Raw genomic sequence first — 25489 nt, 5'->3', positions numbered from 1 at the left:
TGGAGACACAGTAGCAGATGACCAGAACATGCCTCTGTCCATGGAGCAAATTTTACACCTGCAAAACAGGGGCTTCCCTGGTGGCTCAGTGGTAAATCTGCTCTGTCAGTGCAGGAGATGTGGGTTCAATCCCTGATCCAGGAAGATTCCACATGCCTCGAAGCAACTAAGCCTCTGTGCCGTAACTATTGAGTCTATGCTGTAGAGACTGGGAACTGCAATTATCGAGCCCACGGGCCCCAACTGCTGAACCTGTGCACCCTGGCACTCATGCTCCGCAACAAGAGAAGCCACCACAATGAGAAGCCCGTGCACCGCAATGAAGAGTAGCCCCTGCTCTCTGCAACTAGAGAAAAGTCTACGCACCCATGAACACCCAACACAGCCAAAAATATAAATAAGCAAAATTATTATTTTAAAAATTCTTAAAAAAATAAACTTGCACATGCAAAGAAAAATAAAATGTATGAGGATGTTGAAATAAACATGTAATTGCAACTTTCATATTCATTTCTTTCTCTTCTGCTGCTGTTCTCAATCTTTTCTCCGTTTCCCCTCTCTTTCTCACACATTCACATCTGGCCTCTGCAGTCTCGGATAGACACCTCCTATTCTTCCCTGTCTCTTCCTAGCCAGCATGCTAGAGCTGGTTTCTGCAGGTTTGCAAAAGCCAATTGTTAAATACTTAGGAATTTTTCGAGCTGGTTGTGAAAATGATTAGTAGCTTAAAACCAGACAGGATAAGAGAATTTACACCACAGAAATAGGCTGATGCTATGATGTTGTTTTTCTGAAAAGCTGATCTTCTAGCACACCACTATTCCATCTATTTCTGGCAAGGACACTTTGCTTTGCCAAGGAATATCCTAATTCTCTGATAGATATCCAGTCTCCACCACCACCTGTCCTCTCCCACCCCCGCCATTCCTCACTTCCCTCCTGGGTGGTGGGAAAGCGGAGGTTCTAGGACCGTGTTGTGCTGACAGTGGAGAGAACAGAAGAAGAAGAGGAAGCATGAAGGAAGTTCATGAAAAAGGGAATAAAAAGGACAGCAGTATAGGAAGGCGGCGCTAGAGGTAAAGAACCCGGCTGTCGGTGCGGGAGACCTAAGAGACATGGTTTCCATCCCTGGGTGGGGAAGATCCCCTGGAGGAGGGCATGGCAACCCACTCCAGTATTCTTGCCTGGAGGATCCCATGGACAGAGGAGCCTGGCGGCCTACAGTCCATGGGGTCACAAAGGGTCAGACATGACTGAGCGACTAACACGCACACAGGAAGGAAAGAGAAGGAAAGAGAAGCAGGAATCCATGGGGGGCAAGGGTTCAGGTAGAGAGAGCAGAAGGACCAGGCAAGACTCACCGCCCAGTGTCCTCACAGGCAGTTGGGTCATTTCCCCATCTTGGGCCAGAAGGTGGCTGAGCTGCTAGGAGATGGGGAAACCACCTTCTCAAAGTACCCTTAAACAGGGTGGGGGTGGGGACCCGCAGAGCTGGGCTCTGCAGGAAGGAGGGCTGGGGACCTGGACCAATGAGGTCTCGGGGCTAGGATGCCTCAGTCTCTAACTGTTGAGAGGGGCTGTGGGCCCAGACTCTTGGGTCAGAGGGGGAGCGGGGGAGGGGGCTGAATCCTGGGTCTAGGGAAGGAAGGAGGACACAGGTTCCTCCCCCCACCCCCCCACCCTGCCCCGTCCTCCCCCTGGATCCTCACCCTACTCACCTCACCCCCCACCAACCCCCCCCCACCCGCCACCACCTTTAAGCTATGGAGACTCAGAGGGAGGCCCTGGCCTCCTTTAGCAAGACCCTGTCCCCACCCTTTCCTGGACTACCTGGGTTGTGACAAGATATAAAAGTGCTGTTTCCGGGGAGAAAGAGCGGGAGCGAGCATTCCCGCCACCCAGACGATGAGCCCTGCCCTGCTGCTGGCCCTGCTGGGCATCACCCTCGCCCTGCCCGGTGAGTGAGAGACCCGGCCAGGGAGGGGATCCACCTGGAGGCTGAGCTTAGATGGATTTGTTTCTCCCATTTCAGGAGCGAGGGCCTTGAACTGCTACTCGGGGGTAGCGGAGACCATAAAGAATGTATCGGAACAGCCCTTTCGGTGGACGACTTCCCAAGTGAACTGTGGGGAAGGTTTGGGCTGCCAGGAAACGGTGTTGATCACCCAGAACGGTGAGACGGGCCCCGCGCCTGACTTGCAGCCTCTCCCTTGGAGAGATGTCCCTATCACCCCACCCTCCAGTCCTACCTGCGTTCTGTGTACAAACTCAGAAGACCGCTCCCCGAAATACCAGGAGCGGCGCCCACCTTAGCCGCCCAGGGGCCTCCTCTGCACTCTTTCGGATGCACACCCTCCCTCGGACCCTGGAGTCTGACCCCACCCTGGCCTGCTTCTCTCTCCGTGCAGACCCCCTCCTGTACCTGGTGCTCATCAAGGGCTGCACCCAGGCAGCCAATCAGGAGGCCCGCGTCACCGACCACAGGGCAGGCCCCGGCCTGTCCATCGTCTCCTACACCCGGGTATGCCGGGAGAATCTGTGCAACGATCTCAGCACCAGCCTCCCTCTCTGGACCCCGCTCCCACGCACAGGTGCCGGAGGTTGGGGAGAGAAGGGGACTGTCCGGAGGAGGGGGGCAATGGGGTTGAGGGGGTTGGGGTGAGCACACAGGCAATGTTCTTTTAGAATGCCTCCCTGCCTCCCCTCAGCCCCATCCAGCCTCCCCAGCACAGCTTCTTCCAGCAGTCCCTTAGCAGGGCACTGGACTGATGTTCGCTCATGTTCGACTACCCACCTCCGACTGCGGCTCTGGCCCTAACCTGCTGCCCACTCCTTCTTTTTTCCCGTGGGGTTTGGGAACTTGCCCTTTGGGGTTTCAGCATCTCCTCTTCAGAACTGAAATTGACCTGTGGCTTCCCATTGTCCTCTTCTGTCTGAGATCATAAATCGGATTTCGCTCTGCCCTTTGTGTTTCTCTACTCTTGGGCATCGCTGGTGGACATGGGCATCTCGTCTTCTTCCACGGTTCAGTGGAGCCTCTGGGTCCTCCCAGGGCACCCCTCCCCTCCCCTTACTAGGCAGCCCTCCCCAGATCTCATGCTCCCTCCCCGCCTTGGTCTCTCTCTAGTCACGGGTCCTAATGCCCTGCTCCCCAGACCTTCCTGAGAGGAGGCCAGGGAGGCTAAGGGAGCTGATTCTTGGGAGCCGTGAGGAGCTGAAAAGCCGAGGAGGGTGGAGGGAAGGCGCCTGGTCTGAATTCAGAGCCCCCTTATTCCTCCCTCCCTTTGTCTCCCACCTCTCCAGTCCCAGGTTCTGTGCGGTGTCCAGTCTGCTTGTCTGGGGAAGGCTGTCTGTCGGCCCCAGAGATGACCTGCCCGGCCAAGAGCTCACACTGCTACAATGGGGTCCTCCAGCTCACTGCTGGTGACCCACCGGGAGGTGGGGTTGAGGCCAGGTTTGGGGGAGGCTGGGGGGTGGTGTGGGGCTGAGGATCAAGATCTGAGTCTCTTGGGGAGGAAAGGGAGGTGAGGATGGGGACCCTGAGGAGGGCGGGCCTGGCTTCCCCCTGAGTGTTGGCTGGTTCCAGTAACAGTGTCTCCGCCTTCTCCCACTTTCCAGGGAGCAGCACCAGCAGACTCAAAGTCCAAGGATGTATTTCTCAAGCAGGCTGCAACCTGCTGAATGGGACCCAGGAAGTCGGGCCCATCAGCCTGTGGGAGACTTGCATTCCTAAAGGTGAATGTCACGGCGACAAGACCAAGTGACAGGGGCGGAAGTTCCGGGGTATGATAACCCTGCGAAAGGCAGGCATCCAAACATATCCCACCAAAACCAGCATCACAGGTCATTCAGATGTTACTACTCACTCAGGCAGGTGTGATGGGAGGGATTCTCCCAGTAGGCACTTCGGGCGAGGATGCCAGGAAACAGAGAAGGTACGTGGTCCAGGGAACAGATCTATAGGACAGGACATCTATAGGACAGGTGTTTTAAATGATGCTGGCCTGGCTCAGTTAGGACAGCCTGTCCAGGTGGGAGAGGAGCAACAGAGCTAGGAGAAAGGTCAGAGAGGCAAAGAGGGTGGGCCACATCGAATGCCACTCTATCCATTATCTGCAGGAGTTGCCTGCTGGTTTCCCTGCTGGGCGTGACTAGCTGCTTCTGATTCTATTTCTCCACCTCCCCGACCTTGGGGTCTCTGGCTTCCCCTTGACCCCCACCCCAACTCTGGCATTCCACTCTCGCCCAACCCCCACCCCTGGTACCGGAGGCCCCAGCAGCCCTGCTGCAGAGAAAAAGTGATCAGAAGGATGTCAAGGGTGCTTCAGGTGTGACAGGGAAAGTAAGAGCCAAATGAGGACCCGTGGAGTGTTCCCACTCATCCATGGAAACCCAGTCCAGGTGGAACACCGGTGGATGAGCATGGCCTGGCGTGTCTTCATGTCAGGGAGCAGGATGAGGAGAGGGGTGGGGCGAGGAGGGAAGTGGGGTCTGGAGAAAGTGGGAGGAGGGTCCTCCCTGACCAAGCTTCAGGCAGAGAATTGAGTGAGTTCAGCAAACGTTCCTGTTTGGATCTCTCTGGCTGGACTGGGAGCTTTGAGGACAGAACCCGGATGTTCCTGACACCAAGGTTTTCAGCCTCGGGCAGCACAAGGGCTGGGTAAGGGTGGGTTCCCCAGGATGTGTTTGCTGACAGGAGTCCATACAGCATTCCAAGGTCTCCCGTGGAGACTCCAGAGGACTCAGACCCTGGCCCTGCCCTAAAGGGCCTCTGGGACTGGGAACAGAGACATCACAGACACAGGTAGCCATGAGGCTGTCATGAGGGGGCTTGGGGGAGCTCAGAGTAAGAAGATACTGATGTTCTGGGAGGGGGAGATCGGGGAGGACTTCACAGAGGAGGTGACCTATGACCCATGTCTTAATGATGAGCTGCTGTTCATTCACAGAAGAGGAAAGGGGCGCAAACAGGCAGAGGAGACAGTATGGGCAAAGGCTTGGAGGTGGGGGCAGGCTGCTGCTTTCAAGAAGGCTCCCTGGGCTCTGCCTGAGGAGGGCTCATGGCGAGGATGAGGTACAGCTGGGAGCAGTCAGCAATGACAAGTTTTCCAGGTGGACAAGGTGAGTGTGGGTGGTGAAGGCAGAGCCCTTCCAAGCAGAAGGAATGCCCTGCTGTGTCTTGGGACTGGATGTTGGTGGGGGAGCAGAGAGGTAGGTGGGGGTCCTGATGGTGGGTCAGATAGCTTCCTAGCCAGACTGATGGGGCTGGCCTTTCTGCTAAAGGCAGGGGAGCCATGGTCAGGGAGGGACAGAGTCTGCATCTTTATTTTTAATTAATGCTAGTTTATTTATTTGGCCCTCATCTCTGGGACTAGCAGGCATATTAGGTAACATAATCCAGTAGACACTCAGAAACAAATCAGACACATGCCACATGCACCACACATCACAATGCACACAACACACAATACACACGAGAGACACAACCATGCACACTGTGCCATGTACACACCACACACGTGTTTCCTTACCTCTCACACACCATACAACACCACACGCCACACCCAGCACACACCCAACACCCAACACACACACACAGCACAGAGATGCGGGACATGCACCATGGTACACTCATATGACAAACACACCACATTCATCACCAACACACTCTGTCACTATACGTACACACCACACATCACACACCCACCCACCGTGCACATTTCACACATTCCCATACTACCCCACACCCTCCACAGGCCTGCTACATATTCACACACCCCACACATATCCCACATATGTGTGCTGCCCAGACCACACATGTGTCACATAAAACACAGCCATTACGCCACAAATGGGTATTCCTCATATATGTCCCTATTTTGTTGGCTTTCAGCATCAAAGCCAGATCTTTTTTAAAAATTGTTTATTTATTGATATATGTGGCTACACTGGGTCGTCCACGACTGAGCGGCTTCACTTTCACTTTTCACTTTCATGCATTGGAGAAAGAAATGGCAACCCACTCCAGTATTCTTGCCTGGAGAATCCCAGGGACGGGGGAGCCTGGTGGGCTGCTGTCTATGGGGTCGCACAGAGTCGGACACGACTGAAGCGACTTAGCAGCAGCAGCAGCAGCAGCAGCAGCACTGGGTCTTAGTTGAGACATGTGAATTCTTAGTTGTGGCATGTGGAGTCTAGTCCCCAACCAGGGATTGAACCTGGGCCCCCTGCAATAGGACTGTGGTGTCTTAGCCACTGGACCAAAAGGGAAGCCCCCAGCTAGAGTGGAACAAGATGTCAGGGAGTAAGTGGAGAACAGAAGGGCATCCCAGGGAACAGCTCCTGGAAGGCACGGGGGCAGGAAAGGACAGGGTGCAAAACGGGCCACCGCAGGAGCCCAGACTGAAGAAGAACCGAAGGTCCAGGATTTTAACAGCCTTGACTGTCCCCCTAAGGAACTGGATCCTGGTTCCAGCTAGAGCAGTGGGCCAGCCCAGCCTGGGAGAGCACAACCGTTAAGAGCTTAGCATCTGAATGGAAAGACATGGGTTTCAGTCTGGGCTCTGCCACTGAACCAGCTTTTGAGGATTACCACTGCTTAGAGCCTCTTTCACCAAGTTCAGAGAGGAGGAGACTCTCACTGATGGTCAGAGGTGGCAGAGCATATCCAAAGGCACTAGGGCAGACATGTGCCTCCATGTGTGTTTCAAAGAAGACTCCAGAAGTCAGTGGGACTCCAACAGAGTGATTAAGCGGGAGCAGAGCAGGACAGGAGGACTGTGCAGAGGAAGGAGGGCACCTCAGGTAGAGCCTTTGGGGCCATTTTAAGGACTTAGAATTTTATTCTGAATGGGTTGAGGATCTACTGGAGTTTTCTGAGCAAAGGATTGATGTGAATCAACCTTTCTTTTATAGGAATCATTCTGAATGCCTGGTGGAGAATAGAGTGAAGGGGAAGTGGGCATGGGGGAGGGGACCCTCCAGGGAGACTCAGGAAGAAGCAGGTGAGAGCCAAGGAGTCTTAGACCCTGGTGGAAGCTGTGGAGGAGGTGAGAAGTGGTCAGGTTTTGGAGGGATTTTGCAGCTTCAGCCAACAGGATTTCCTGATGGGTGCAACATGGGGTGTAAGAGAGGAGGGATTGTCGAGAATAACAGCAATGTCTTCAACTTGAGCAACTGCAAGAAAGGAGGTGCCATTGGCCAAGACGGGAAAGACAGGGGTAGGCAGAGTGGGAACCAGGCTGGGAGGAAGGCTGCAGGACCCATGAAGTGTCTGTGAAGTGGGGGAATGAGTGATCCTCCTTCATGGGGGCTGTTGTGAAGGTTAACACATTTGTGGGTTACTTGCACGGTCAGCCCTGACAGTTTCTGCATCAGGAGACACATCCCAGCTGATCATGTGATGGTCTCAAGAGTTGGTCTAATGGTTTTCAAACTAGACTGCAGAGGGCTACAGGGGCTGAGGCGTCCCAGGATGGTCATCAATCCTCCTCTTCCCCATCACTCCCTGCAAGGAGCCAGAATAATGCCTGAGTTCCCAGCCTAGCTCCTAACTCACTCGCAGTGGGACACTGGGCAAGCTGCTTTCAAAACTCCTCTGTTTCTCACTTTGAAAATCGGGGTGATGATGATGACAACCTGCTTGGGGTAGGGGGGTGCCAGGAGGAAATGAAGCAATCCAGGTGAGGTGAACTTCTGGGGAGGGTTCATCCTTGGAAACTGATCACGGCAGCTGGGCACCTTTTAAGTGTTCAGTGCACACAAGGCATTGGAGTATTTCTGTTTGGAACATAGCGTTGCTCAGTGAAGACATATATGGTGTCAGGCTACATTTCTCTTTATCCAGATGAGGACCTTGAGGCCCAGAGAGGGAAGTAGAGATTGACTCAGGCTAAGGAAGAGCCATCTGTCTCCATCACAGCTGATGGAAAGAGCAGCTGTCCTCAGGGGGCATTGAGAAAAGCCTCTGCGGTGTGTTTGAGCAGAAACAGGGTAAAGAATAAGGATGGGGCTCAGACTTCCAAAACGAAAGAAGTGAAAGTGTTAGTCACTCAGTCATGTCTGATTCTTTTGCAACCCCATGGACCGTAGCCAGGCTCCTCTGTCCATGGGATTCTCCAGGCAAGAATACTGGAGTGGGTGGCCATTCTCTTCTCCAGGGGATCCTCCTGACCCAGGAATTGAATCCGAATCTCCCACATTGCAAGCAGATTGTTTATCATCTGAGCCACCAGGGAAGCCCTGAAGGTCCCTTCTAAATCTGAGGTTGAGGGACCCAGTGGCCCATCGGGCTTGCAGGGTAGTTCAAGAATGTGAGCATCTTCCCAAGCATAGGACCAGAAGGAAGACACACAGCGGGTCCCTGGCTTCCACAGACCCTGGTGATTCTTTCTCCGCAGGTGCTCTGACCTGTTATCGGGGTATCATGCTGCAGATGTCTCCAAACCTGAGCCAGGACCCTGTCGATTGGTCCACAACTACAGAGCAGCAGTGTAACCCTGGGGAGGTGTGTCAGGAGACCCTTCTGCTCATAGATGTAGGTGCGTGGGCTGCGCAAGAGGGCGAGACCCCTGCATGGGGTCCTGTGTCTCCCTGCCTTGGATTTTTAAAAAATTAATTAATTTATTTTAACTGGAGGTTAATTATTTTACAATATTGTAGTGGTTTTGCCATACGTTGACATGAATCAGCCATGGGTGTACCTGTGTTCCCCATCCTGAACCCCCTCCTACCTCCCTCCCCATCTCATCCCTCAGCATCATCCCAGTGCACCAGCCCTGAGCACCCTGTCTCATGCATCGAATCTGGACTGGTGATCTGTTTCACATATGATAATATACCTGTTTCAATGTCATTCTCTCAAATCATCCCACCCTCACCTTCTCTCAGAGTCCAAGTCTGTTCTTTACATCTGTGTCTCTCTTGCTGTCTCGCATATAGGGTCATCGTTATCATCTTTCTAAATTCCATATATATGCGTTAATATACTGTATTGGTGTTTTTCTTTCTGACTTACTTCACTCTGTATAATAGGCTCCATTTTCATCCACTTCATTAGAACTGATTCAAATGCATTCTTTTTAATAGCTGAGTAATATTCCATTGTGTATATGTACCACAGCTTTCTTATCCATTCGTCTGCCATTGGACATCTAGGTTGCTTCCATGTCCTGGCTATTATAAACAGTACTGCAATGAACATTGGGGGTACACATGTCTCTTTTAATTCTGGTTTCCTCAGTGTGTATGCCCAGGAGTGGGATTGCTGGGTCATATCCTGCCTTGGATTTAAAAAAAAATACTTATCTGTTTATTTTTGGCTGCTCTGGATCTCCGTTGCAGCATGGGCTTTTCTCTAGTTGCGGAGAGCGGGGGCTATGCTCTAGTTGCTGTGCACCGGCTTCACACTGCTGTCTTGTTGGGGAGCACAGGCTCTAGGGCATGCGGGCTTCAGTAATTGCAGCTCACGCGCTTGGTTGCCCCGCAGCTTGTGGGATCTTCCTGCACCAGGGATCAAACCGGTGTCCCCTGCATTGCAAGGAATCCTCCTTAAGGGGTTAAGGAATTTTAACCACTGGAGCACCAGGGAAGCCCCCTGCCCTGGATTCTGTGCACTAAATTTCCTGCCACGGTCCCTTCAGGCTTGCACTTCTAAGTCCAGTTCTTCCTCTATCTGTGCCTTGGTTTCCCCTTCTGAAAATCGGGACGAGATGATGGCAGTAACAGTAACCTACTTCGCAGGGTGGTGACTAGGATATAGCCCGTAGTCCAGGCAAAGGGCTGAGAACAGAGCCGGCACAAAGAAAGCTTTTGCTTAGTCACTTCAGTCGTGTCCAGCTCTTAACTCATTTCATTCAAAGTCTAAGGAACTGCTGTGGTGTGTCAGGCACTGTTCTTGTAGCTTTACAGGCCAGTGGGGAAGCTGCAGGCAAAACGAAACAAAAGAGTGAGATATCATGTGTGAAGACAAGAGCTGTGGACAGAAGTCCAGTGGGGACGGGAGATCGGGAGAATGATGTGAAGGTTGCAATTTGTGCTCTGAAGGCTCCCTGTCAACTAAAAAACCCCCAAACCTAAAAGTTGAGAGTTATTTATTCAGTGGGAATGTTATACACGTTTGCAGCAAGCGGCAGGTAATCTGAATAGGAAAGATTACTGTTAAGAGAAAACTAAATGTCTCACATGAAGAGATTTAGCAATCTTCTATCCTCTATGGGAAGATGCAAATGTCCAGACTTGCTGAAATCATTTCCTTCGTATTTGTTGTTGTTGTTGTTCAGTCGCTCAGTTGTGTCTGACCCTTTGCAACCCCATGAACTGTAGCACACTATGCTTCCCGGTCCTTCACCATCTCCCAGAGCTTGCTCAAACTCATGTCCATTGAGTCGGTGATGCCATCCAACCATCTCATCCTCTGTCGTCCCCTTCTCCTCCTGCCCTCAATCTTTCCCAGCATCAGGGTCTTTTCTAGTGTGTCGGCTCTTTGTATCAGGTGGCCAGAATATTGTAGCTTCATATGCATCTAGCTATCTGGGGCCAGTCCTGCTTTTTTTATTGTTCACAAACTAATTTCTTGTTTATCATAAGAGATGGCAAATGTGGTGGATGGCTGCCTCTTTTTCTCTCTCTCTCTCTTTCTCTTTCTCTCACACACACACACACACCCAGCTCCTCAGCACTTTCAGAGGGGAGGAAGTAGCTGCTGGCTTCCAAATACATGGCTTAGTTTCACCTGGGCTCAGAAATCTGCATTACACACACACACACACACACACACACACACACACACACACACACACACGCAGAGCTCCTACTGGCTTCCAAAAACCTGGCTTTGTTTCGTCTGGGCTCAGAAATTTGCATTTGAAAAAGACGTGTTGACTGGTAGGGTTTAGAGCAGAAAACTTTCCGTTTCCCACGGGAAATTCCGAGGACCTTCTACTCCGAAGGTGACATTTGAGCCAGAAATGAGAGGCAGCAGATCTGGAAGAGGACCCGACTCTGGCCCCAGGCTGCCCTGTGCTCTCTACAGGACCTGTGCCCCGGTCATCGTCACATACCTGTCCCCTGCCTGACGAGCCCCTGACTCCGCCACCCTTGGAGCCTCCACTCTCGCCGCCCAGCTTTCTCTCTCTCACCCCTCAGGACCCAGGTCGATCCTGCTGGGGAGCAAAGGCTGCAGCCAGGTCAATATCCAGGGTGACTTCATGCACTCGAGGCCCCCCGGAGTGCTGGTCGCCTCCTATGCCCGGGTCTGCTCCTCCGACTACTGCAACTCGGCTGCCAGCAGCAGCGTCCTGGTCAATGCCCTCCCTCGTCCAGGTGTGTGATGCCAGCGGGCTGGGTGGGACCCGGGGTAGGGAGAGATGGGGCCCCAGAGACACATCTTGGCGCTCAAGGAGGGTGGCCGCGGCTAGGCGCAGGGCTGTGTGTTCCCAACCTTCTCTCTGCTCCCCAGCCCCCCCGGCCCCAGGACACCTGCAATGTCCCGTCTGTCTGGCCCTTGGATCCTGCTCACAAAGCTCTAACGTGATGTGTCCTAAGGGCACCAGTCACTGTTACAAGGGTCAGATTTTTCTCCGGGGAGGTGAGTACTGAATGTCAGGTCCCGAGGAGGAATGGGCTAGGGGGCTGGATTCACAGGGTCCCGAGGTGGGAGAGTGCTTGAGACCCTGGTGTTGCGGTCCATGCACAGGCTGGAAAAGAATTTCCAGATATGGGGCAGAACGAGAGGAGAATAAAGTTTAATAGACTGGGAAAACCAAACAGTGGGCTGGTTCAAGGGAGAGCCAAACCCTTTCGCAGGCTAGTAGCCAATTTTTACAGCCTCAAGACAGAGAAAATTCCTACTGGAATGGTGGCATTAGGTGATTGGTTAGGATGCTATGGGGTGGGTATTTTATCTACTACCGGATCAGGGAACTGGTCGGTTTAGATCCAGAGGCTCATGGCAACAGTTGCTATGGGGCTTGGTCAGTTCCAGAGATTTTTATCCTGTGACCTTGGTACAGGGCTCCACACCTATGACCTTGGTATAGGGCTCCATACCTGGCTCACGACTTTGGGGGTGGAGCGGCTTGGGGACCCAGATTTTCTAGGTCTGAGGGAGGAGGGAACTAAGAGCCTGGTCTCTTGGTCTGAGGTGGAGTAGGGGAAGGCCTAGGAATAATAGGGTCTAGGAACTTAAGCATGAGGAGCTTTGAACCCTCCCTGACTCTATCTTCTCTGTCTAGGTGGGTTGACCGCCCCAGTGGACATCCAGGGCTGCGTGGCCCACCCTTCCAGCACCTTGTTGGGCCGTAGGTGGAGTATCGGGGTCTTCACTGTGACTGAGACCCGTGAGGGTGGCGCTGAGGTGGATGAGCCTCTAATCTCAAGTGGAGCTGCCCCTGGCCCTTCCCTGGCTTGGGCAGTGGGGCTGGCCCTAGCCCTTTGGTGTGGGGCTCCCTCCTTGCTGACCTTGTTCCCCCAGGATCCTTAGCTCCTGTTGACTCCCCACGCCCCACCTCTCCCTCTGACCTCATAACTCAACAGCCTTGGACACTGAATCATGCCCCAGTCCTCATCACCACCCCCTCCACCACCACCACACACACACACACACACACACACACACACACACACACGCACACTATCTGACCTGGTGACAGCATATGGAAGGGCCTGAGAACAGCTGAACTGATCCTCTGGGAGGAGGGACATTCAACCAGTGGCCACCTGTGTGTGATAATAAAGACATTGTCCTTTTGCCACATGCAAGGGTTTCTCTATGTGAGGGTAGGGCAGGGCTCCCAGAGATCTGACATGAGGGAGGAGAGGAAGCTGGTGAGAGAGTCACCATCTCGGGTCATCCTTCACTGATCTGGTCCACAGCCCCCCTGGACCAGCTTGGGTGGTAGCAGAGTCTTCCAGGTGCTGCAAGCAGAAGTATTAGGGCCTCTTGGGGAGGGGGGTGCTTTCCAGGCAGCTCAGCAGTAAAGAATCTGCCTGCAATGCAGGAGACCTGTGTTCGATCCCTGAGTGGGGAAGATCCCCCACAGGAGGGCATGGCAACCCACTCCAATGTTCTTGCTTGGAAAATTCCATGGACAGAGGAACCTGGCGGGCTACAGTCCATGGTGTTGCAAAGAGTCAGACAGGACTGAGCCACTCAGCACACACATAAAATGACTTGGGAAGTGAAGGTGTGCCAATGAGGCTTCTATTTTAGCAGCCAGCACCAACAGGGGGCTCACCCCACTTGAATAAATTGACACAATGGTTTATGTGAAGCAGAGAAATGAGAGGGTTGGCACCATTTCCTGAGGCTGATATCATTGGGTCTGTTGTCATAGGCTTGAAAGACTAAGAAGTCATTACTGTTATTAGAATCTGGAAGGGGGTGGTGTTTAGAGAGGGGTGCCTGACAGGAGCTATGATCTCAGGCTGAAAAATCCACCCAACCCACAGCGACACTACAGGGAGGGAGCTGGGGAATTAACACCCCAACTTCACTTAGTGTCCTCCCTGTGGGTCTCCTGCTGGGGCTCCCCATCGACTGAACCCAGCTGGAAGGTGGGAGATCCCACTAACAGTCCCCACGGCACAGGGCAGGGGGAGAAGGGGAGAGAATGAATGTGAAAAAGGAAACCGCACAACCCACCCCTTGAGTCCGCAATACAGAAGACACACAATTCCCGTCTGGTACTTAATCATAGAACTGTCTTGTGCTAATGGCAAGGGGTCACACACCCACAGCTTTAGATGACCAGTTCTTCATGAACCACAGTCAGAGGAAGATGGGGGAAAACCTATAACAGAGCTGCAAAGGCCCTGACTGTGCGGCTGGTGGTAATGAGAGCCGCCTGCTTCTACCACCCCTTCTACGTTCTCTTACCACCTGCCAACACCTCCTCTGGACATCGTTGAGACACAAGGTTTCATTCCTAAAGGAAGTAAGTGTTCAATAGTCTTGTCTTTATTGGCTTTTGGCCACTTTATGCTAAACAGGGCCACCGGCGAGTCAGTATTACCTACAACGCATCCCCTGGCTTCCAAACGTAGTCCTCCTTGACCTGGCAAACCAGCCTTCCTCTGGTGGTCACGGTCCCTCTGGTCGTCTTCTCCGCCTCTTGTTTCAGCAGCAGGAGGAACACAAAATAGCATGGGGGCAGTCCTGGCTTCTGGTTGATTAGAGCTCTGATTGGGTTTCTCACCCACACCAAGCCCAAGGTCACAGAGACCAGGAGCAAAAATGCTTTAAGTGGGTTGTCATGTGTACTGATGGGCGGGGACACTCCCTTATCTTCCCCTGTGTCATGGACCCCTGCATTCTGGCTCTAGGGCAGGTGACACGATAGACTGGCCAGTTTGAGACCTAGAGCATCTCCTGTTGGGTGGCAAGGTACCTTCTCTACCTGGTGCCTTCAAAAGCCGTCATGACCATTCGACCCTTCTGATAAGCCAACTGTGTCTGTATAGTGGGGCACCTGGAAGTCAGTGAGCTCCATGCGGGGAGTTAACTGCCTCAGTTCCTTTGCCTTAAAATATGTCCTCTAGTTGGAAGTGATACTTCATGGGAGGACTTCCCTGATGGTCCTGTGATTAAGACTCCACCTGTCAGTGCAGGGGCCAGGGGTTCAATCCCTGGTCCAGGAAGATCCCACAGGCCATGTGGCAAATAAGCTTGTACGCCACAACTACTGAACCTACATGCCCTAGAGCCCATGCTCCGCAACAAGAGAAGCCACAGCAATAAGAAGCCTGTGCACCACAACTAGAGAAAGCCCATGTAGCAAGGAAGACCTAGGGCAGCAAAAAAAAAAAAAAAAGAAAGAAATTTAATTAACTAATTAATTAACTTTAAAAAACTTCGTGGGATCCTGTAGCAATAGAGCAGACATTTCCTAAGTCCCCAGATGGCAGTGTTGACAGAAGCAGTGAGGACAAGGAAGGCAGAACAGCATCCACAGAGTGTATTACCCTGTGGGGAGAAAGGTCAGTCCCGAGAGTTGGGTATATGTCCTGAAGAGTCCTGCTGTAGAAAGATGTCATAACAGGCTGAGATTGGCCTCTGCCTTTGTTGGTTTGGGTACTGAGTGGAGTCAACAGCCAGGTCACCTGGAGAGAGTTAGCTCACTTGTTGTCACTGCATGGAGACATTAGTTAACTCACTAACCCAATAGAGTAGTAATTCTATCCCCAGATGCTTGAACTAATACCTCCACTCCTATATTCCCTGTGAAAGATTTTGGCCCCATGAAGCCTTCCCCTTGGTCCTGTCTAGTCTCACACCCTTAGAATCGGTATCAGTCGGGGTCCAGGCATGTGTCAGGAACCACATGCTAATTTTAACAGGTAAAGTTTTTTGTTTTGTTTTTGTTTTGGCCACGTAGCACGTGGGATCTTAGTTCCCTGACCAGGGATTGAACCCCAGTTAGTATAAGGAATCATTATCGGACTTCCCTGAGAGTCCAGTGGCTAAGACTCTGCCCTTCCAATGCACGGGGCTTGGGTTCAATCCCTGGCCAGGGAGTGAGATCCCACACGCTGCAACAAAGACTGAAGACCCCAAGTGCTGCAACTAAGACCTAGCGCAACAAAATAAATAAAAATAAATATTCAAAAGGGGAAATATTTAAAAATAAAAGAATCATGAGGGAATTCCCTGGTGGTCCAATGGCTAGGGCTCTGAGCTTCCGCTGCGGGGGACATGGTTCCATCTCTAGTCAGGAACTAAGATCCATAAGGCCAAAAAGGAAAGAAAGAATCATTATCTAGAAACACGGGGTGAGGATTAAGAGGGAACTGGTTACTAAGCCTAAAGAACACAGGGCTTTCCAGGTGGCGCTAGTGGTAAAGAACCTGCCTGCCAGTGCAGGAGATGTAAGAGACAGGGGTTTGATCCCTGGGTCGGGAAGATCCCCTGGAGAAGGGCATGGCAACATACTCCAGTATTCTTGCCTGGAGAATTCCATGGATGGAGGAGCCTGGGAGGCTGTAGTCCATAGGGTCGCACCAAGTCGGACACGACTGAGCGACTTAGCTTATGACAAAGATAAGAGAATAGTTCATCTAGGGAGGAACCTCCTTACTTGGGGCCAGAAGACAAGCTCTTCAGCCTGCAGTGTCCCTCTACCACCCTCTACTGGCAAAGCCTAACATTGTGCCTGGAGATGAACAAAATTGCTTGCAGGATCCAGCAGGGCAATGAAGAGCTAATCTGGAGCTGAGAGGCCATAACTGGCACAGAATCTGCTCATACACACACTCTGGGATTCCTGCCCGTGCAAACTGGTGAGGTTCTCAAACGCTCTCAATGTGTGGCATGTACATGCTAAACCAAGTCCTGTGCTTCTTTGGACTACATTAGAAATTCGTTCTTGTGGGTCTGGAGGAGAAGCAGTTTCCTATGAGTGGTCTCTATCCCACATCTGAGGGTCACACTCCCTTAACACAGACTGGCAACATTGAACATTTTCCTGGCAGTGCATCTCTGCAACCCGTTCACTCAAGCCTTAGGCTTGGTCCTCAGCCATATCTGCCCTGTGACTGGAAACAAGAGATGTTCTGCCAAGGGAGTTTTCTGATTGTCTATCACATTTCCATTTGGACAATCTTATCTTTCCATTGCTCCTCTTCCCCCACGTTTGCTCACTAGGGTCATCGGAAGAACAGCCGACTCCCCAGTCAACCTGTGCAGCACCACTGTTGCCGTAGTAACAAAGTGCCACACCCACTTCAGCTCCCAACACCTTGCTTTCCATCTGCACTTCTTTCACTGCTACCCCAGTGATAACTTGACCAACTATGAAATTGTCACAGGACTTCTCTCACCTGTGTCCTATCTTTTTCCATCAAGGTGGTCATCCCTGTGCTTCTCCCATGTAGTGGAAACCTAATCCCAGAATACAGTTTTGTTTGTCTGTTGCTTCATGCCACGGCTGATCCAAATTTCTGAATTGGTCAGGGTCCTGGCTTCAGGTTCAGTCGCTTAGTCGTGTCCAGCTATTTGTGACCCTATGAACTATAGCCTGCCAAGTCCTCCAGGCTCCTCTGTCCATGGGATTTTCCAAGGAAGAATACTGCAGTGGGTTGTCATTTCCTGTTCCAGGGATCTTCCTGACCCGGGAGTTGAACCCTCATCTCCTGCATTGGCAATGGATTCTTTACCACTGAGCCACCTGGTAGCAGGAAATAAATTGTTCACCCAAGTTGGGTAACAAGTAGAATTTTATTAAGGGGAGTGCTGATTACAATTATTAATACTGGATCCAGGGAAACCACAAAGGATGGTGCAGGAGTTGGGAGTAATCATATGTTTTATTTAATTTTATTTATTTTTGGCTGTGCTGCACAGCTTGTAGGATCTCAGTTCCCCATCTAGGAACCCAGGCCATGGCAGTGAAAGCCCAGAATCATATCCACTAAGCCACCAGGGAACTCCTCCATGTATTTGAAACATATGATTGCAACAATATATAACAAAGAGGATTGCTCTGACCACAAATGCTCTGCATCTAGGGCGAGGGGTGCCATGCACTTCATCGATTTATAACTGGCATGAAAAGGCCCAGTACTGAAATGGGGGTGCCGGGGACCAGCCCTGGCTGATCCAGGGAATTCGAAGCGGGGACGGCGTTGGTGAGGATCAGGAAACAACTGCTTAATTAAACGTTTATTAAGGATATAAAGAGTGGTGAAATAAGGATAGCTCAGCGAAGAAATTCAGTGAAGAAAAGAGGCTGAATAAAATTCCAAAGCAGGGAATTTACGTCACCTACGAAGGCCGCAGGCGTCCTCCCGTTCTCCCGAAGGAGAGGAGATGCTAAGGCCTCCCCGGTCAGATCTTAGAAGCCCAGGCAAAATTAGTAGGCTTGACGAGCTTCCCTGCCTCAGAGGAAAAGTTCAGCTAGAAGGTGAAAGAAAGAACGACATGGGGAGACCAAATTCCGGTGAACAAAAGGACATACTTTATTTTCCAAAGCAGTTTTATACCTTAAGTTGTGCATAGAGGATAATGGGGGAAGGGGTAGAGGCATGCAAAGACAGCAGTTCCTGATCCTTATCGAAGTCAGGCTTTCAAACTTATCATATGCAAAAGTTTAGGTGATTTACATCATCTTCTGGCCAGGAAGCCTGTTAACATTTTAAGAAACTTATTTTTCTCTAAAGGTGATTATTCTAAAGTCAGGCGCCAGCCTCCAAAAAGCATTGGAGAAAGTTGCATTCCTATAGGACAAAGGTGAGGTGGGCTCAATCAAGAAAAGAATTAACTCAAGGGTCCAAGATTACAAACATTGAGGCAACTGCTTACATTTCTATACACCCATTATATCAATCAATACACCGCCAAGGACACAGTAGGTAAGGGATATGGAGACTTAGCAGCAAACATTGGCCCAACAAGTGAAAAACCCTTCACCAATACAATTTCTAATCAATCTTTTAACTACTCAAAGGAATCTGTGTTTAGACAGTTTAGAACATCTCCTGCCTCTCACAGTTGGGAGGCTCTGAACAATCACATGTTGCCGGAAAAAACCTATTCAGGCAGGCTAGAGGACTTCCAAAGGAGTTTGTAGGTTGAAACACTGTCACACGCAGGAACTATTAACTGGAGCTGTAAGCTAACTCTTTTTTCAGAGAGAGGTAGTGGGGGACAGCCCCCCGTAAAGTCAGAGGTGTAGGTGAAAGCACAAAGCAGAAAGTAGGCAGACTCTGGTTTTGGGGGTAGATTGCTCGAGAATTTCCAGGGAGACTCCTGAGGCTTGATCCCGCCTTTGCGTATGTCAAGCCTCCTTCCTCATGACCTTTGCCACGGGCGGAGCTCGCTCCCCACATCGGGAGAGAGCTCCTTTCTACATAAATCCACACTCGAACACAAAGCCACGTGCACTCATGGTGTGCTGGTAAATGAACATCTGCCTCCCTGAAGGGAGAAATAAAAGCTCTGATCTGTAGCATTTGCCAATGTCCTTGGTGTAAATACTCCCACTGTGGCTGATTTCAAGCTATCACGATGTCCCTGCCTATGGAGTTGGGAAGAAATAACCATGCAGGAGACACAGGTTTGATCCCTGGGTCGGGAAGATCCCCTGGAAGAGGAAATGGAAACCCACTCTAGTATTCTTTCCTGGAGAATCCCATGGACAGAGGAGCCTGGCGGGCTACAGTCCATGGGGTCATAAAAGAGTCAGACACGATTGAGAGATTGTGTACACACACACACACCATACAAATACAATAGTTATAAATAGCCTCAAGAGCATAGATAATAGTAAAATAGTAGATAATTTAGGAAGTGATGATTTTTGAGTATTTATTACCTTTGTTTTAAAAATGTTGTTATTTATTTATGGCTAAGCAGGCTTTCTCTAGTTGCAGTCTACGTGGTTCTCATTTTGCTGGCTTCTCTTGTTGTGGAGCACAGGCTCTAGGGTGTGCGAACTTCAGTAGCTGCAGTGCACATGCTCAATAGCTGTGGCACGTGGGCTTAGTTGCCCTGAAGCATGTGGAATCTTCCCAGACCAGGGATCGAACCTGGGTCCCCTCGCATTGGCAGGAAGGTTCTTAACCACTGGACTACTAGGGAAGTCCTACCTTTGCTTCAACATAATTTAGTTTTAAGTTGACAAAATTTAATTTTTAATAGTGGTTGTATTTAGCAACTGGCTTGAAAAACTGAAAATTGACTCTCATGAACCAGGTGGAACCACTGAACCACTCCCAGCACAGCATGGCCCACATCCCAGAGAGAGCCAGTGAGCACAAGTGCTCTTGCACAACCTACCCTGACAGCCCTCAAAGATCCCCTGAGCTCTCAATTCTTAAAGAATAGATCCTTATTCTTCCTTCCATCTCTAGACCCATCAGGGTAACCTCACCCAGTGTGGGTGGGTAAGGGACCAAGTTGGCTCACTGCCAGAAGCACGGGCACCTCAATATCCAAGATTTGTGGTGTGTGAGCATTGAAGCCAGCAATACTGTGGGTCTCCCTATTATGTCTTGAGAACCTACCCGAGATGACCAACACCTACAATCCCCAGGATATGAGAAGGATGGGGACTTCCCTGGTGGTCCAGTGGCTAAGACTCCACCTCCTGATGCAGGGAGCCTGGGTTCAATCCCTGGTCAGGTAACTAGATACCGCATGCTGAAACTAACAGATCCCATGTGTGGTAACTAAGACCTGGCACAGACAAATATAAAGAAATAAAAAAAAAAAAAAGAATTTCTACCGAGTTACTGATGGCTTTAAAAACTGAACCCAAAGAAAGATTTACTATATTTATATCAGTGATTAACAGTTTAAAGCAGTACTAGCTCTTGTTAAAATGTCTGCTTTTAGTTACTTTATTCAGAGGTGGTTTGGGGCCATCTTAATCATGCCAAAAGTTAATTTAAAACACACAAGTAAAATGCCATGTCTCCCTACCAGGGCTAAGTGAGCAGACACAGGCAATTTACTTTAGAATAGAGCAGGCGCGGTGTGGGGGAAGCCCTTTATTTAAGCTTGTGCATTTGGGTGCAAACAACCTTCCAGGGAGAAATACATGGAACAATGTCCAAAGCTCACACAGAAAGAGTCTTCCAGCCTCTCAGTCCCATGGTACTTAGCTATGGCAGCCTCAGCAAACTAATCAACAGGCCAATGTGTTATTTAAGATGACCTTCACTACAGTTGCTAAATGCCAGGTATGGGGCTAGAACTGAAGAGGCAGGGTGAGTGCTACTCAGAGGCATGGGAAGGGATAAGGGTCTTAAGACAAGATTCTGGAGATCCAAGCAGGTGTCTATGCAGCTTCCAACCACCCTCTCTGCCCTCCAGTTCCCCCTAACTCATTGGTCCCGCACTGGCAATGGTGGCCAAGATCTGAGACCTTGCTCCAGACCTATAGTTACACAATAACCCACGAAAACCACATACTGTTACAGATCAGAGGAAGTGAGTTCTGGAGGCCTGAGTCCCCAAAATAAGGGAGTGTGGCTCAGATTCCTGGGTCCTGAGGGGCAGGGTGTTTGGACCAGAATGCTCTCTTATTATGTATATTAACTCTTTCTAATATTTACATGAATAACAATATTAATAATTATATTCTTAATGTTAACAGTCCCCAACTGGAAGCTCTTAATATATTTTCACATAAAGTTAAGAGTTTTACCAACACCATTCTTACTGTGGCATTTTCTCTATGAAAAATAAATATTCATTTATACCACAAAACTCATAGAAACAGTATCAAGTCTGAAAGAACACATATGGCATCTTTGTTACATCCAGAGAACTTATATTTAAGTATATATATATATATATATATATATATATAAAATGATTTCCAGCCATAAACAAGAAATCTGAATGATGCATCTTGTTCATGATACTGACACCAATATGTGAGTTAGCTACAATGGCATTCTGCCGTTCAAGGGTGCCAGAAATAACGCTGAAGCCAGCATCCCTCTATTCAATCTTCCAAAAGACCACGGAGGAGGCTGGCGCCCTGGTGTGTACAGAGGATGAGGCCTGAGCTGAGCAGGAACCACTGCAAGTAAAGAGTGAGGGGACCAAGTTGACTCCCAACAGATACGGCCACCGGATGGATGCTGGGAACGGGCCAAGCTGGTACCATGACAGGAATTTGGGCTAGGAGAAGAGTTCGGGGGATGAAAGCCAAAGGTTTGCCTTCCTAGTGCGGCTAGGGAAGTATAACTCTGTAGATCAAACAAAAAGTTTAAGCAAAGTCATTTGGGGATGCGCCGCCCCCGCACTTAGCGGGCCTAGCACTGCCAAGACCAGCGAGTTCTCGGTCCTCCGGCTTACAGGCCACTCGCCATTCTGCGTATGTGTATGTTCCAAGCCGGTCAGGAGTAGGCCAATGGGTGTGGGGTTCCTCCAGGCTCATCCAATGAGCTATCAGACGCTTTTGTGTCAACCAATGGGGCTTCGAATGAGCTGTCGAGTGAAACAGGTCCCGCCTTCCGTGCCTCAGGGAGCTTGAAGGAGAAGGCCGGGTTGCGAGAGTGTAGCGTTCCAAGGCGTTACTTCAGCACCAGTATATTTTTGTGAGATTATCTGGAAGTCAGGAGGAATTTTGGTCCCTTAAAGAGAAAAAGAGGGACTGGGGACCCAGTTTCCTGGGTCCTGGGTAAAGATAAGGCTGGGGTGGGAGCGGGACTCCTTGAGCTAGCAGGGCGAAGGCTGGAGTCTTGGCCTCGTTGATCTGAGAGGGGGAGAGGGCTGGGTACCCCGAATCACGCGTCCTGCCAGAAAAGGTGGCTGAACCCAAACTCCTGGATCCTTAGTTAGGACCAGGCTGAGACCTCAGAATCCGGGTTCGGATGAAGATGGGGGCCGAGAGACCTGAGCCTCCAGGGCATAGGTTTTAATCTGGACTCCAGAGTCTGAGGGAGAAGGGACCTGTAGGCCGGATTATGGCTCCAGAGGTTACAGAGTACGGATTGTTGAGCTCATTGGTCTGGGTGGCCGAGTCTGAGAAGTACAGCTATGGAAACTGAGGCTTGTTAACTAGTTAAGTTGCCCAAACTCACAAGCTAGATCGGGACAGACTGACTTTAGCAGTCATCGTTTTATATATACCAGTAAGCTCTGCCCTTAAGTCGGTGCTTGCTTAGATTTTATCTTATTCCATGTGGCTGAAAAGCTTCCTGTCCATGTCCATCAAACCACAGATCCTGATCAGTTCTTCCAAACGTCTCTAAAAGAAGCCATGGGAGCCTGTCACTTTCAGGGTCTGCTGCTCCTCTTTCTTGTAGGAGCCCCGACCTTGATCAGTATGTATTGGAGATGTGGGGGTGGGGGAGTGGTTGGGTCAAGGAGGATGGATTTCTGGTGAAAAAAGAGGGATTTGGGGCCCCGGCAGAGAAGGACAAGTGCTCATCTTTATCTCCTTTTCTCCCCAGTGGCACAGAAATTGTTTTGTCAAAAGGGTACATTCATGGGTATCCAGGAGGATGCAACAAACATGTTCAACTGGACCTCAGAGAAAGTTGAAGCTTGTGACAATGGGACATTGTGCCAGGAAACCATCCTGCTGATCAAAACTGGTAAAATGAGAAAGGGGCAATTGGGCTGGTGGGGGCAGGGGACGGGGGGAGATGATTATGTTCATGTTAAGACTGTTCCACCTTCCCCAGGCCAAACAGTAGCGTCCCCACCCACTTTCTTTCCTTCCTGTCTCACAGCAGGGACCAAGACAGCGATTTTGGCCACTAAGAGCTGCAGCTTGGATGGGACACCGGCAATAACGTTTATCCAGCACACTGCAGCCCCCAGTCTAGCTGCAATCTCCTACAGTAACTACTGCGAGGATCCCTTTTGCAATAACAGAGAGGGATTATATGATATATGGAATATACAAGAGACTGAAGAAGGTACCCTGCGAGGGAAGAGATGGGTGCTAAGGGAAACTCTATACACTCCGGAAAAGAAAACGGGAGGCTTCCTTCTTTGTGTTCTTACTTGGTTTAGGTTCAAGTGGGCCATACACAAAAGGACCTCAGACCTTTTGCTTGTCTCTCTTTTTCTAAATTGTCACCTTGGAGTACTGTAAACAGTGTACTCCGAGCAGAGGACATCAGTGAAGGCTGCAGTGTAAAGTGGATATGGGGTTTATTAAGCAATAAGATGTCAGTGGAGGTTTCTGAGCAGGCTGGTGGCGGTCTAACTGCTCCAGCTTCCCCATTGCCATGTGGCCACAGCTCAGTTCCTGCATTTGTCCTCAAAGTCTACAGTAACCTGGCCACACCTACCTTTTCAGGTCATTTTCTTCTCTTCCCTCTCTCATTTATTGTGTTTTAGCTAGGGCAGGATTCAAAATACTTAACAATGGAGATGGTGCTGACCAATCAGAATGGATGCTGGCTATAAAAAACAGTCCAGCCCTGCCTGTCTGTGCCTGCCAGCTGAATATCAACACCTGGTGATTTCTCAAAATTTCCAAATCCACCAAGCCAGCTCACACTTCCAGGTCTCAGGCCACTGTCCTTGCTGTTGGCTTTTTTACCCTCATGCAACCCCCATTTCACACAACTAACCTCTGTTCTTCCTCCATCTCAACTGAGGTGTCCATTCTGGGAAAAAATTCAACCAAATTATTTTAGATAATTAAGCGTTCTTCCATTTCTTTGGTACCATACCGTGGCCACAGTGCCCACAGAGTTGTATGGTAGTTAATTACTTACATGTCTGTCTCTTTCAGGGCAATGCTCCTAGATGGCAGGAACTGTGTCCTTTGTTTATCTGTACCTCCACACCTATACAAAGTTTGGAAGTCATGTTGGATTGTGTTTTGACAACACAGAAATCAGTTGGAGAGGGATGGGGAGGTGGTAGTAACAGGCCTTGAGTAGAGAGGCATCAGCAGGAAAGACTCGAGGAAGAGAAGGCAGCAAGGAGAGAGAACTCCAGAGGCAGGACACATCCTTAACTTTCTCTCTTTTCACTCTTCAGAAACCAAAGGGACAACAAGCCTCCACTGCCCAACCTGTCTGGCTCTGGGGTCCTGTTTGAATGCTCCCTCTGTTGCCTGCCCCAACAATACAGATCGATGCTATCAGGGGAAACTTCAGGTCTCTGAAGGTAAGCTGAACATCTGATGGTTTCAGAGGCCAGAAAACCTCAGGCATCTGCGTGTAGCCTAAGAGGTTCTGACACTGAGTTCCAGAAATGAGGTGAGGACTGGATTCCTCTCTGATTTCCTCAAACATCTGTGTGTCGCCCCATCCTTGTTCCACAGGAAATGTCAACTCACTTTTGGAGATCAAAGGCTGTACATCGATCATTGGTTGCAAGCTGATGTCTGGGGTCTTTAAAATAGGACCCCTGTGGGTGAAGGAAACTTGCCCCTCCATGTCCATCTCGACCCGAAAGATTGACAATGGGGCCACGTGGCTTCACACTTCAGTTTGGAAGTTAAAGCTACTGCTGATGCTGTTACTGCTCATCCTTGGAGGGAGTGCTTCTGGTCCCTAATCATCTCTTCAGACTGATCATCGGCAGCTTGAGCAGGTGGAGATTTGAAGAGTAGCTTCTGTGAATGTATTTGACATTTCTAATAAAGTTTCTGCTGTGATTTGTGTATGCCTCAAGTCTAGAAGTGGTGTTATTGTGCTAAGAAGAGGGTCCTTAAAATTCGTGCTGTCCAACCCACACATTTGCACAAAGGGAATCAAAGATCTCAAAAACTTGAGTGAATTCCTTACACTTACATAGCTATGGACAAAGCCATAAAGTCTGGTATTCCTTTCACTGTAGTAGACTTCCTTCTCTTGCTGGCTAGACAGGAGACTAACATTATCCTCCTCTAGAACACTCCCAACCCAGTCATAAGGCCAAAATCATGTGCTTTGGGGTTCTAATAGTTCCTGGGGAGGTGTGTCAGAAAAATCAGACTCCAGTTCTTCAGTTACAATGGGCCCTGTCTCCCCTATCCTGTTTGTTCCTTGCCCACTTTATATCATTCCTTTTCAACTCTTCTGCCTACTTAAT

The 25489-nt window shown here is 50.2% G+C and overlaps 2 protein-coding genes across 2 annotated transcripts; both read left to right on the top strand.

Annotated features, from left to right (window-relative positions):
• Positions 1 to 1805: 1805 nt before the first annotated feature.
• CD177 (CD177 molecule) lies at positions 1806 to 12754 on the top strand. Its single transcript, XM_027515621.1, has 9 exons — positions 1806 to 1957; positions 2033 to 2173; positions 2409 to 2591; positions 3304 to 3438; positions 3619 to 3735; positions 8400 to 8540; positions 11146 to 11322; positions 11459 to 11587; positions 12234 to 12754. The coding sequence occupies exons 1-9, from the start codon at positions 1906 to 1908 to the stop codon at positions 12479 to 12481; spliced, it is 1323 nt and encodes a 440-aa protein (XP_027371422.1). The 5' UTR covers positions 1806 to 1905; the 3' UTR covers positions 12482 to 12754.
• A 9198-nt stretch (positions 12755 to 21952) lies between these two features.
• TEX101 (testis expressed 101) lies at positions 21953 to 25085 on the top strand. The gene is made up of 6 exons (XM_027515717.1): positions 21953 to 22044; positions 22672 to 22773; positions 22903 to 23046; positions 23185 to 23373; positions 24452 to 24580; positions 24738 to 25085. Exons 2-6 carry the CDS (start codon positions 22710 to 22712, stop codon positions 24971 to 24973), a joined length of 762 nt encoding a protein of 253 aa, XP_027371518.1. The 5' UTR covers positions 21953 to 22044; positions 22672 to 22709; the 3' UTR covers positions 24974 to 25085.
• Positions 25086 to 25489: the final 404 nt, after the last annotated feature.

Source organism: Bos indicus x Bos taurus, chromosome 18 (assembly GCF_003369695.1).
Source record: "Bos indicus x Bos taurus breed Angus x Brahman F1 hybrid chromosome 18, Bos_hybrid_MaternalHap_v2.0, whole genome shotgun sequence".
In the NCBI taxonomy this organism is placed as follows: Eukaryota; Metazoa; Chordata; class Mammalia; order Artiodactyla; family Bovidae; genus Bos; species Bos indicus x Bos taurus.
The sequence above is the reverse complement of the archived record's forward strand: the minus strand, read 5'-3'. Positions and strand labels throughout refer to the sequence as shown.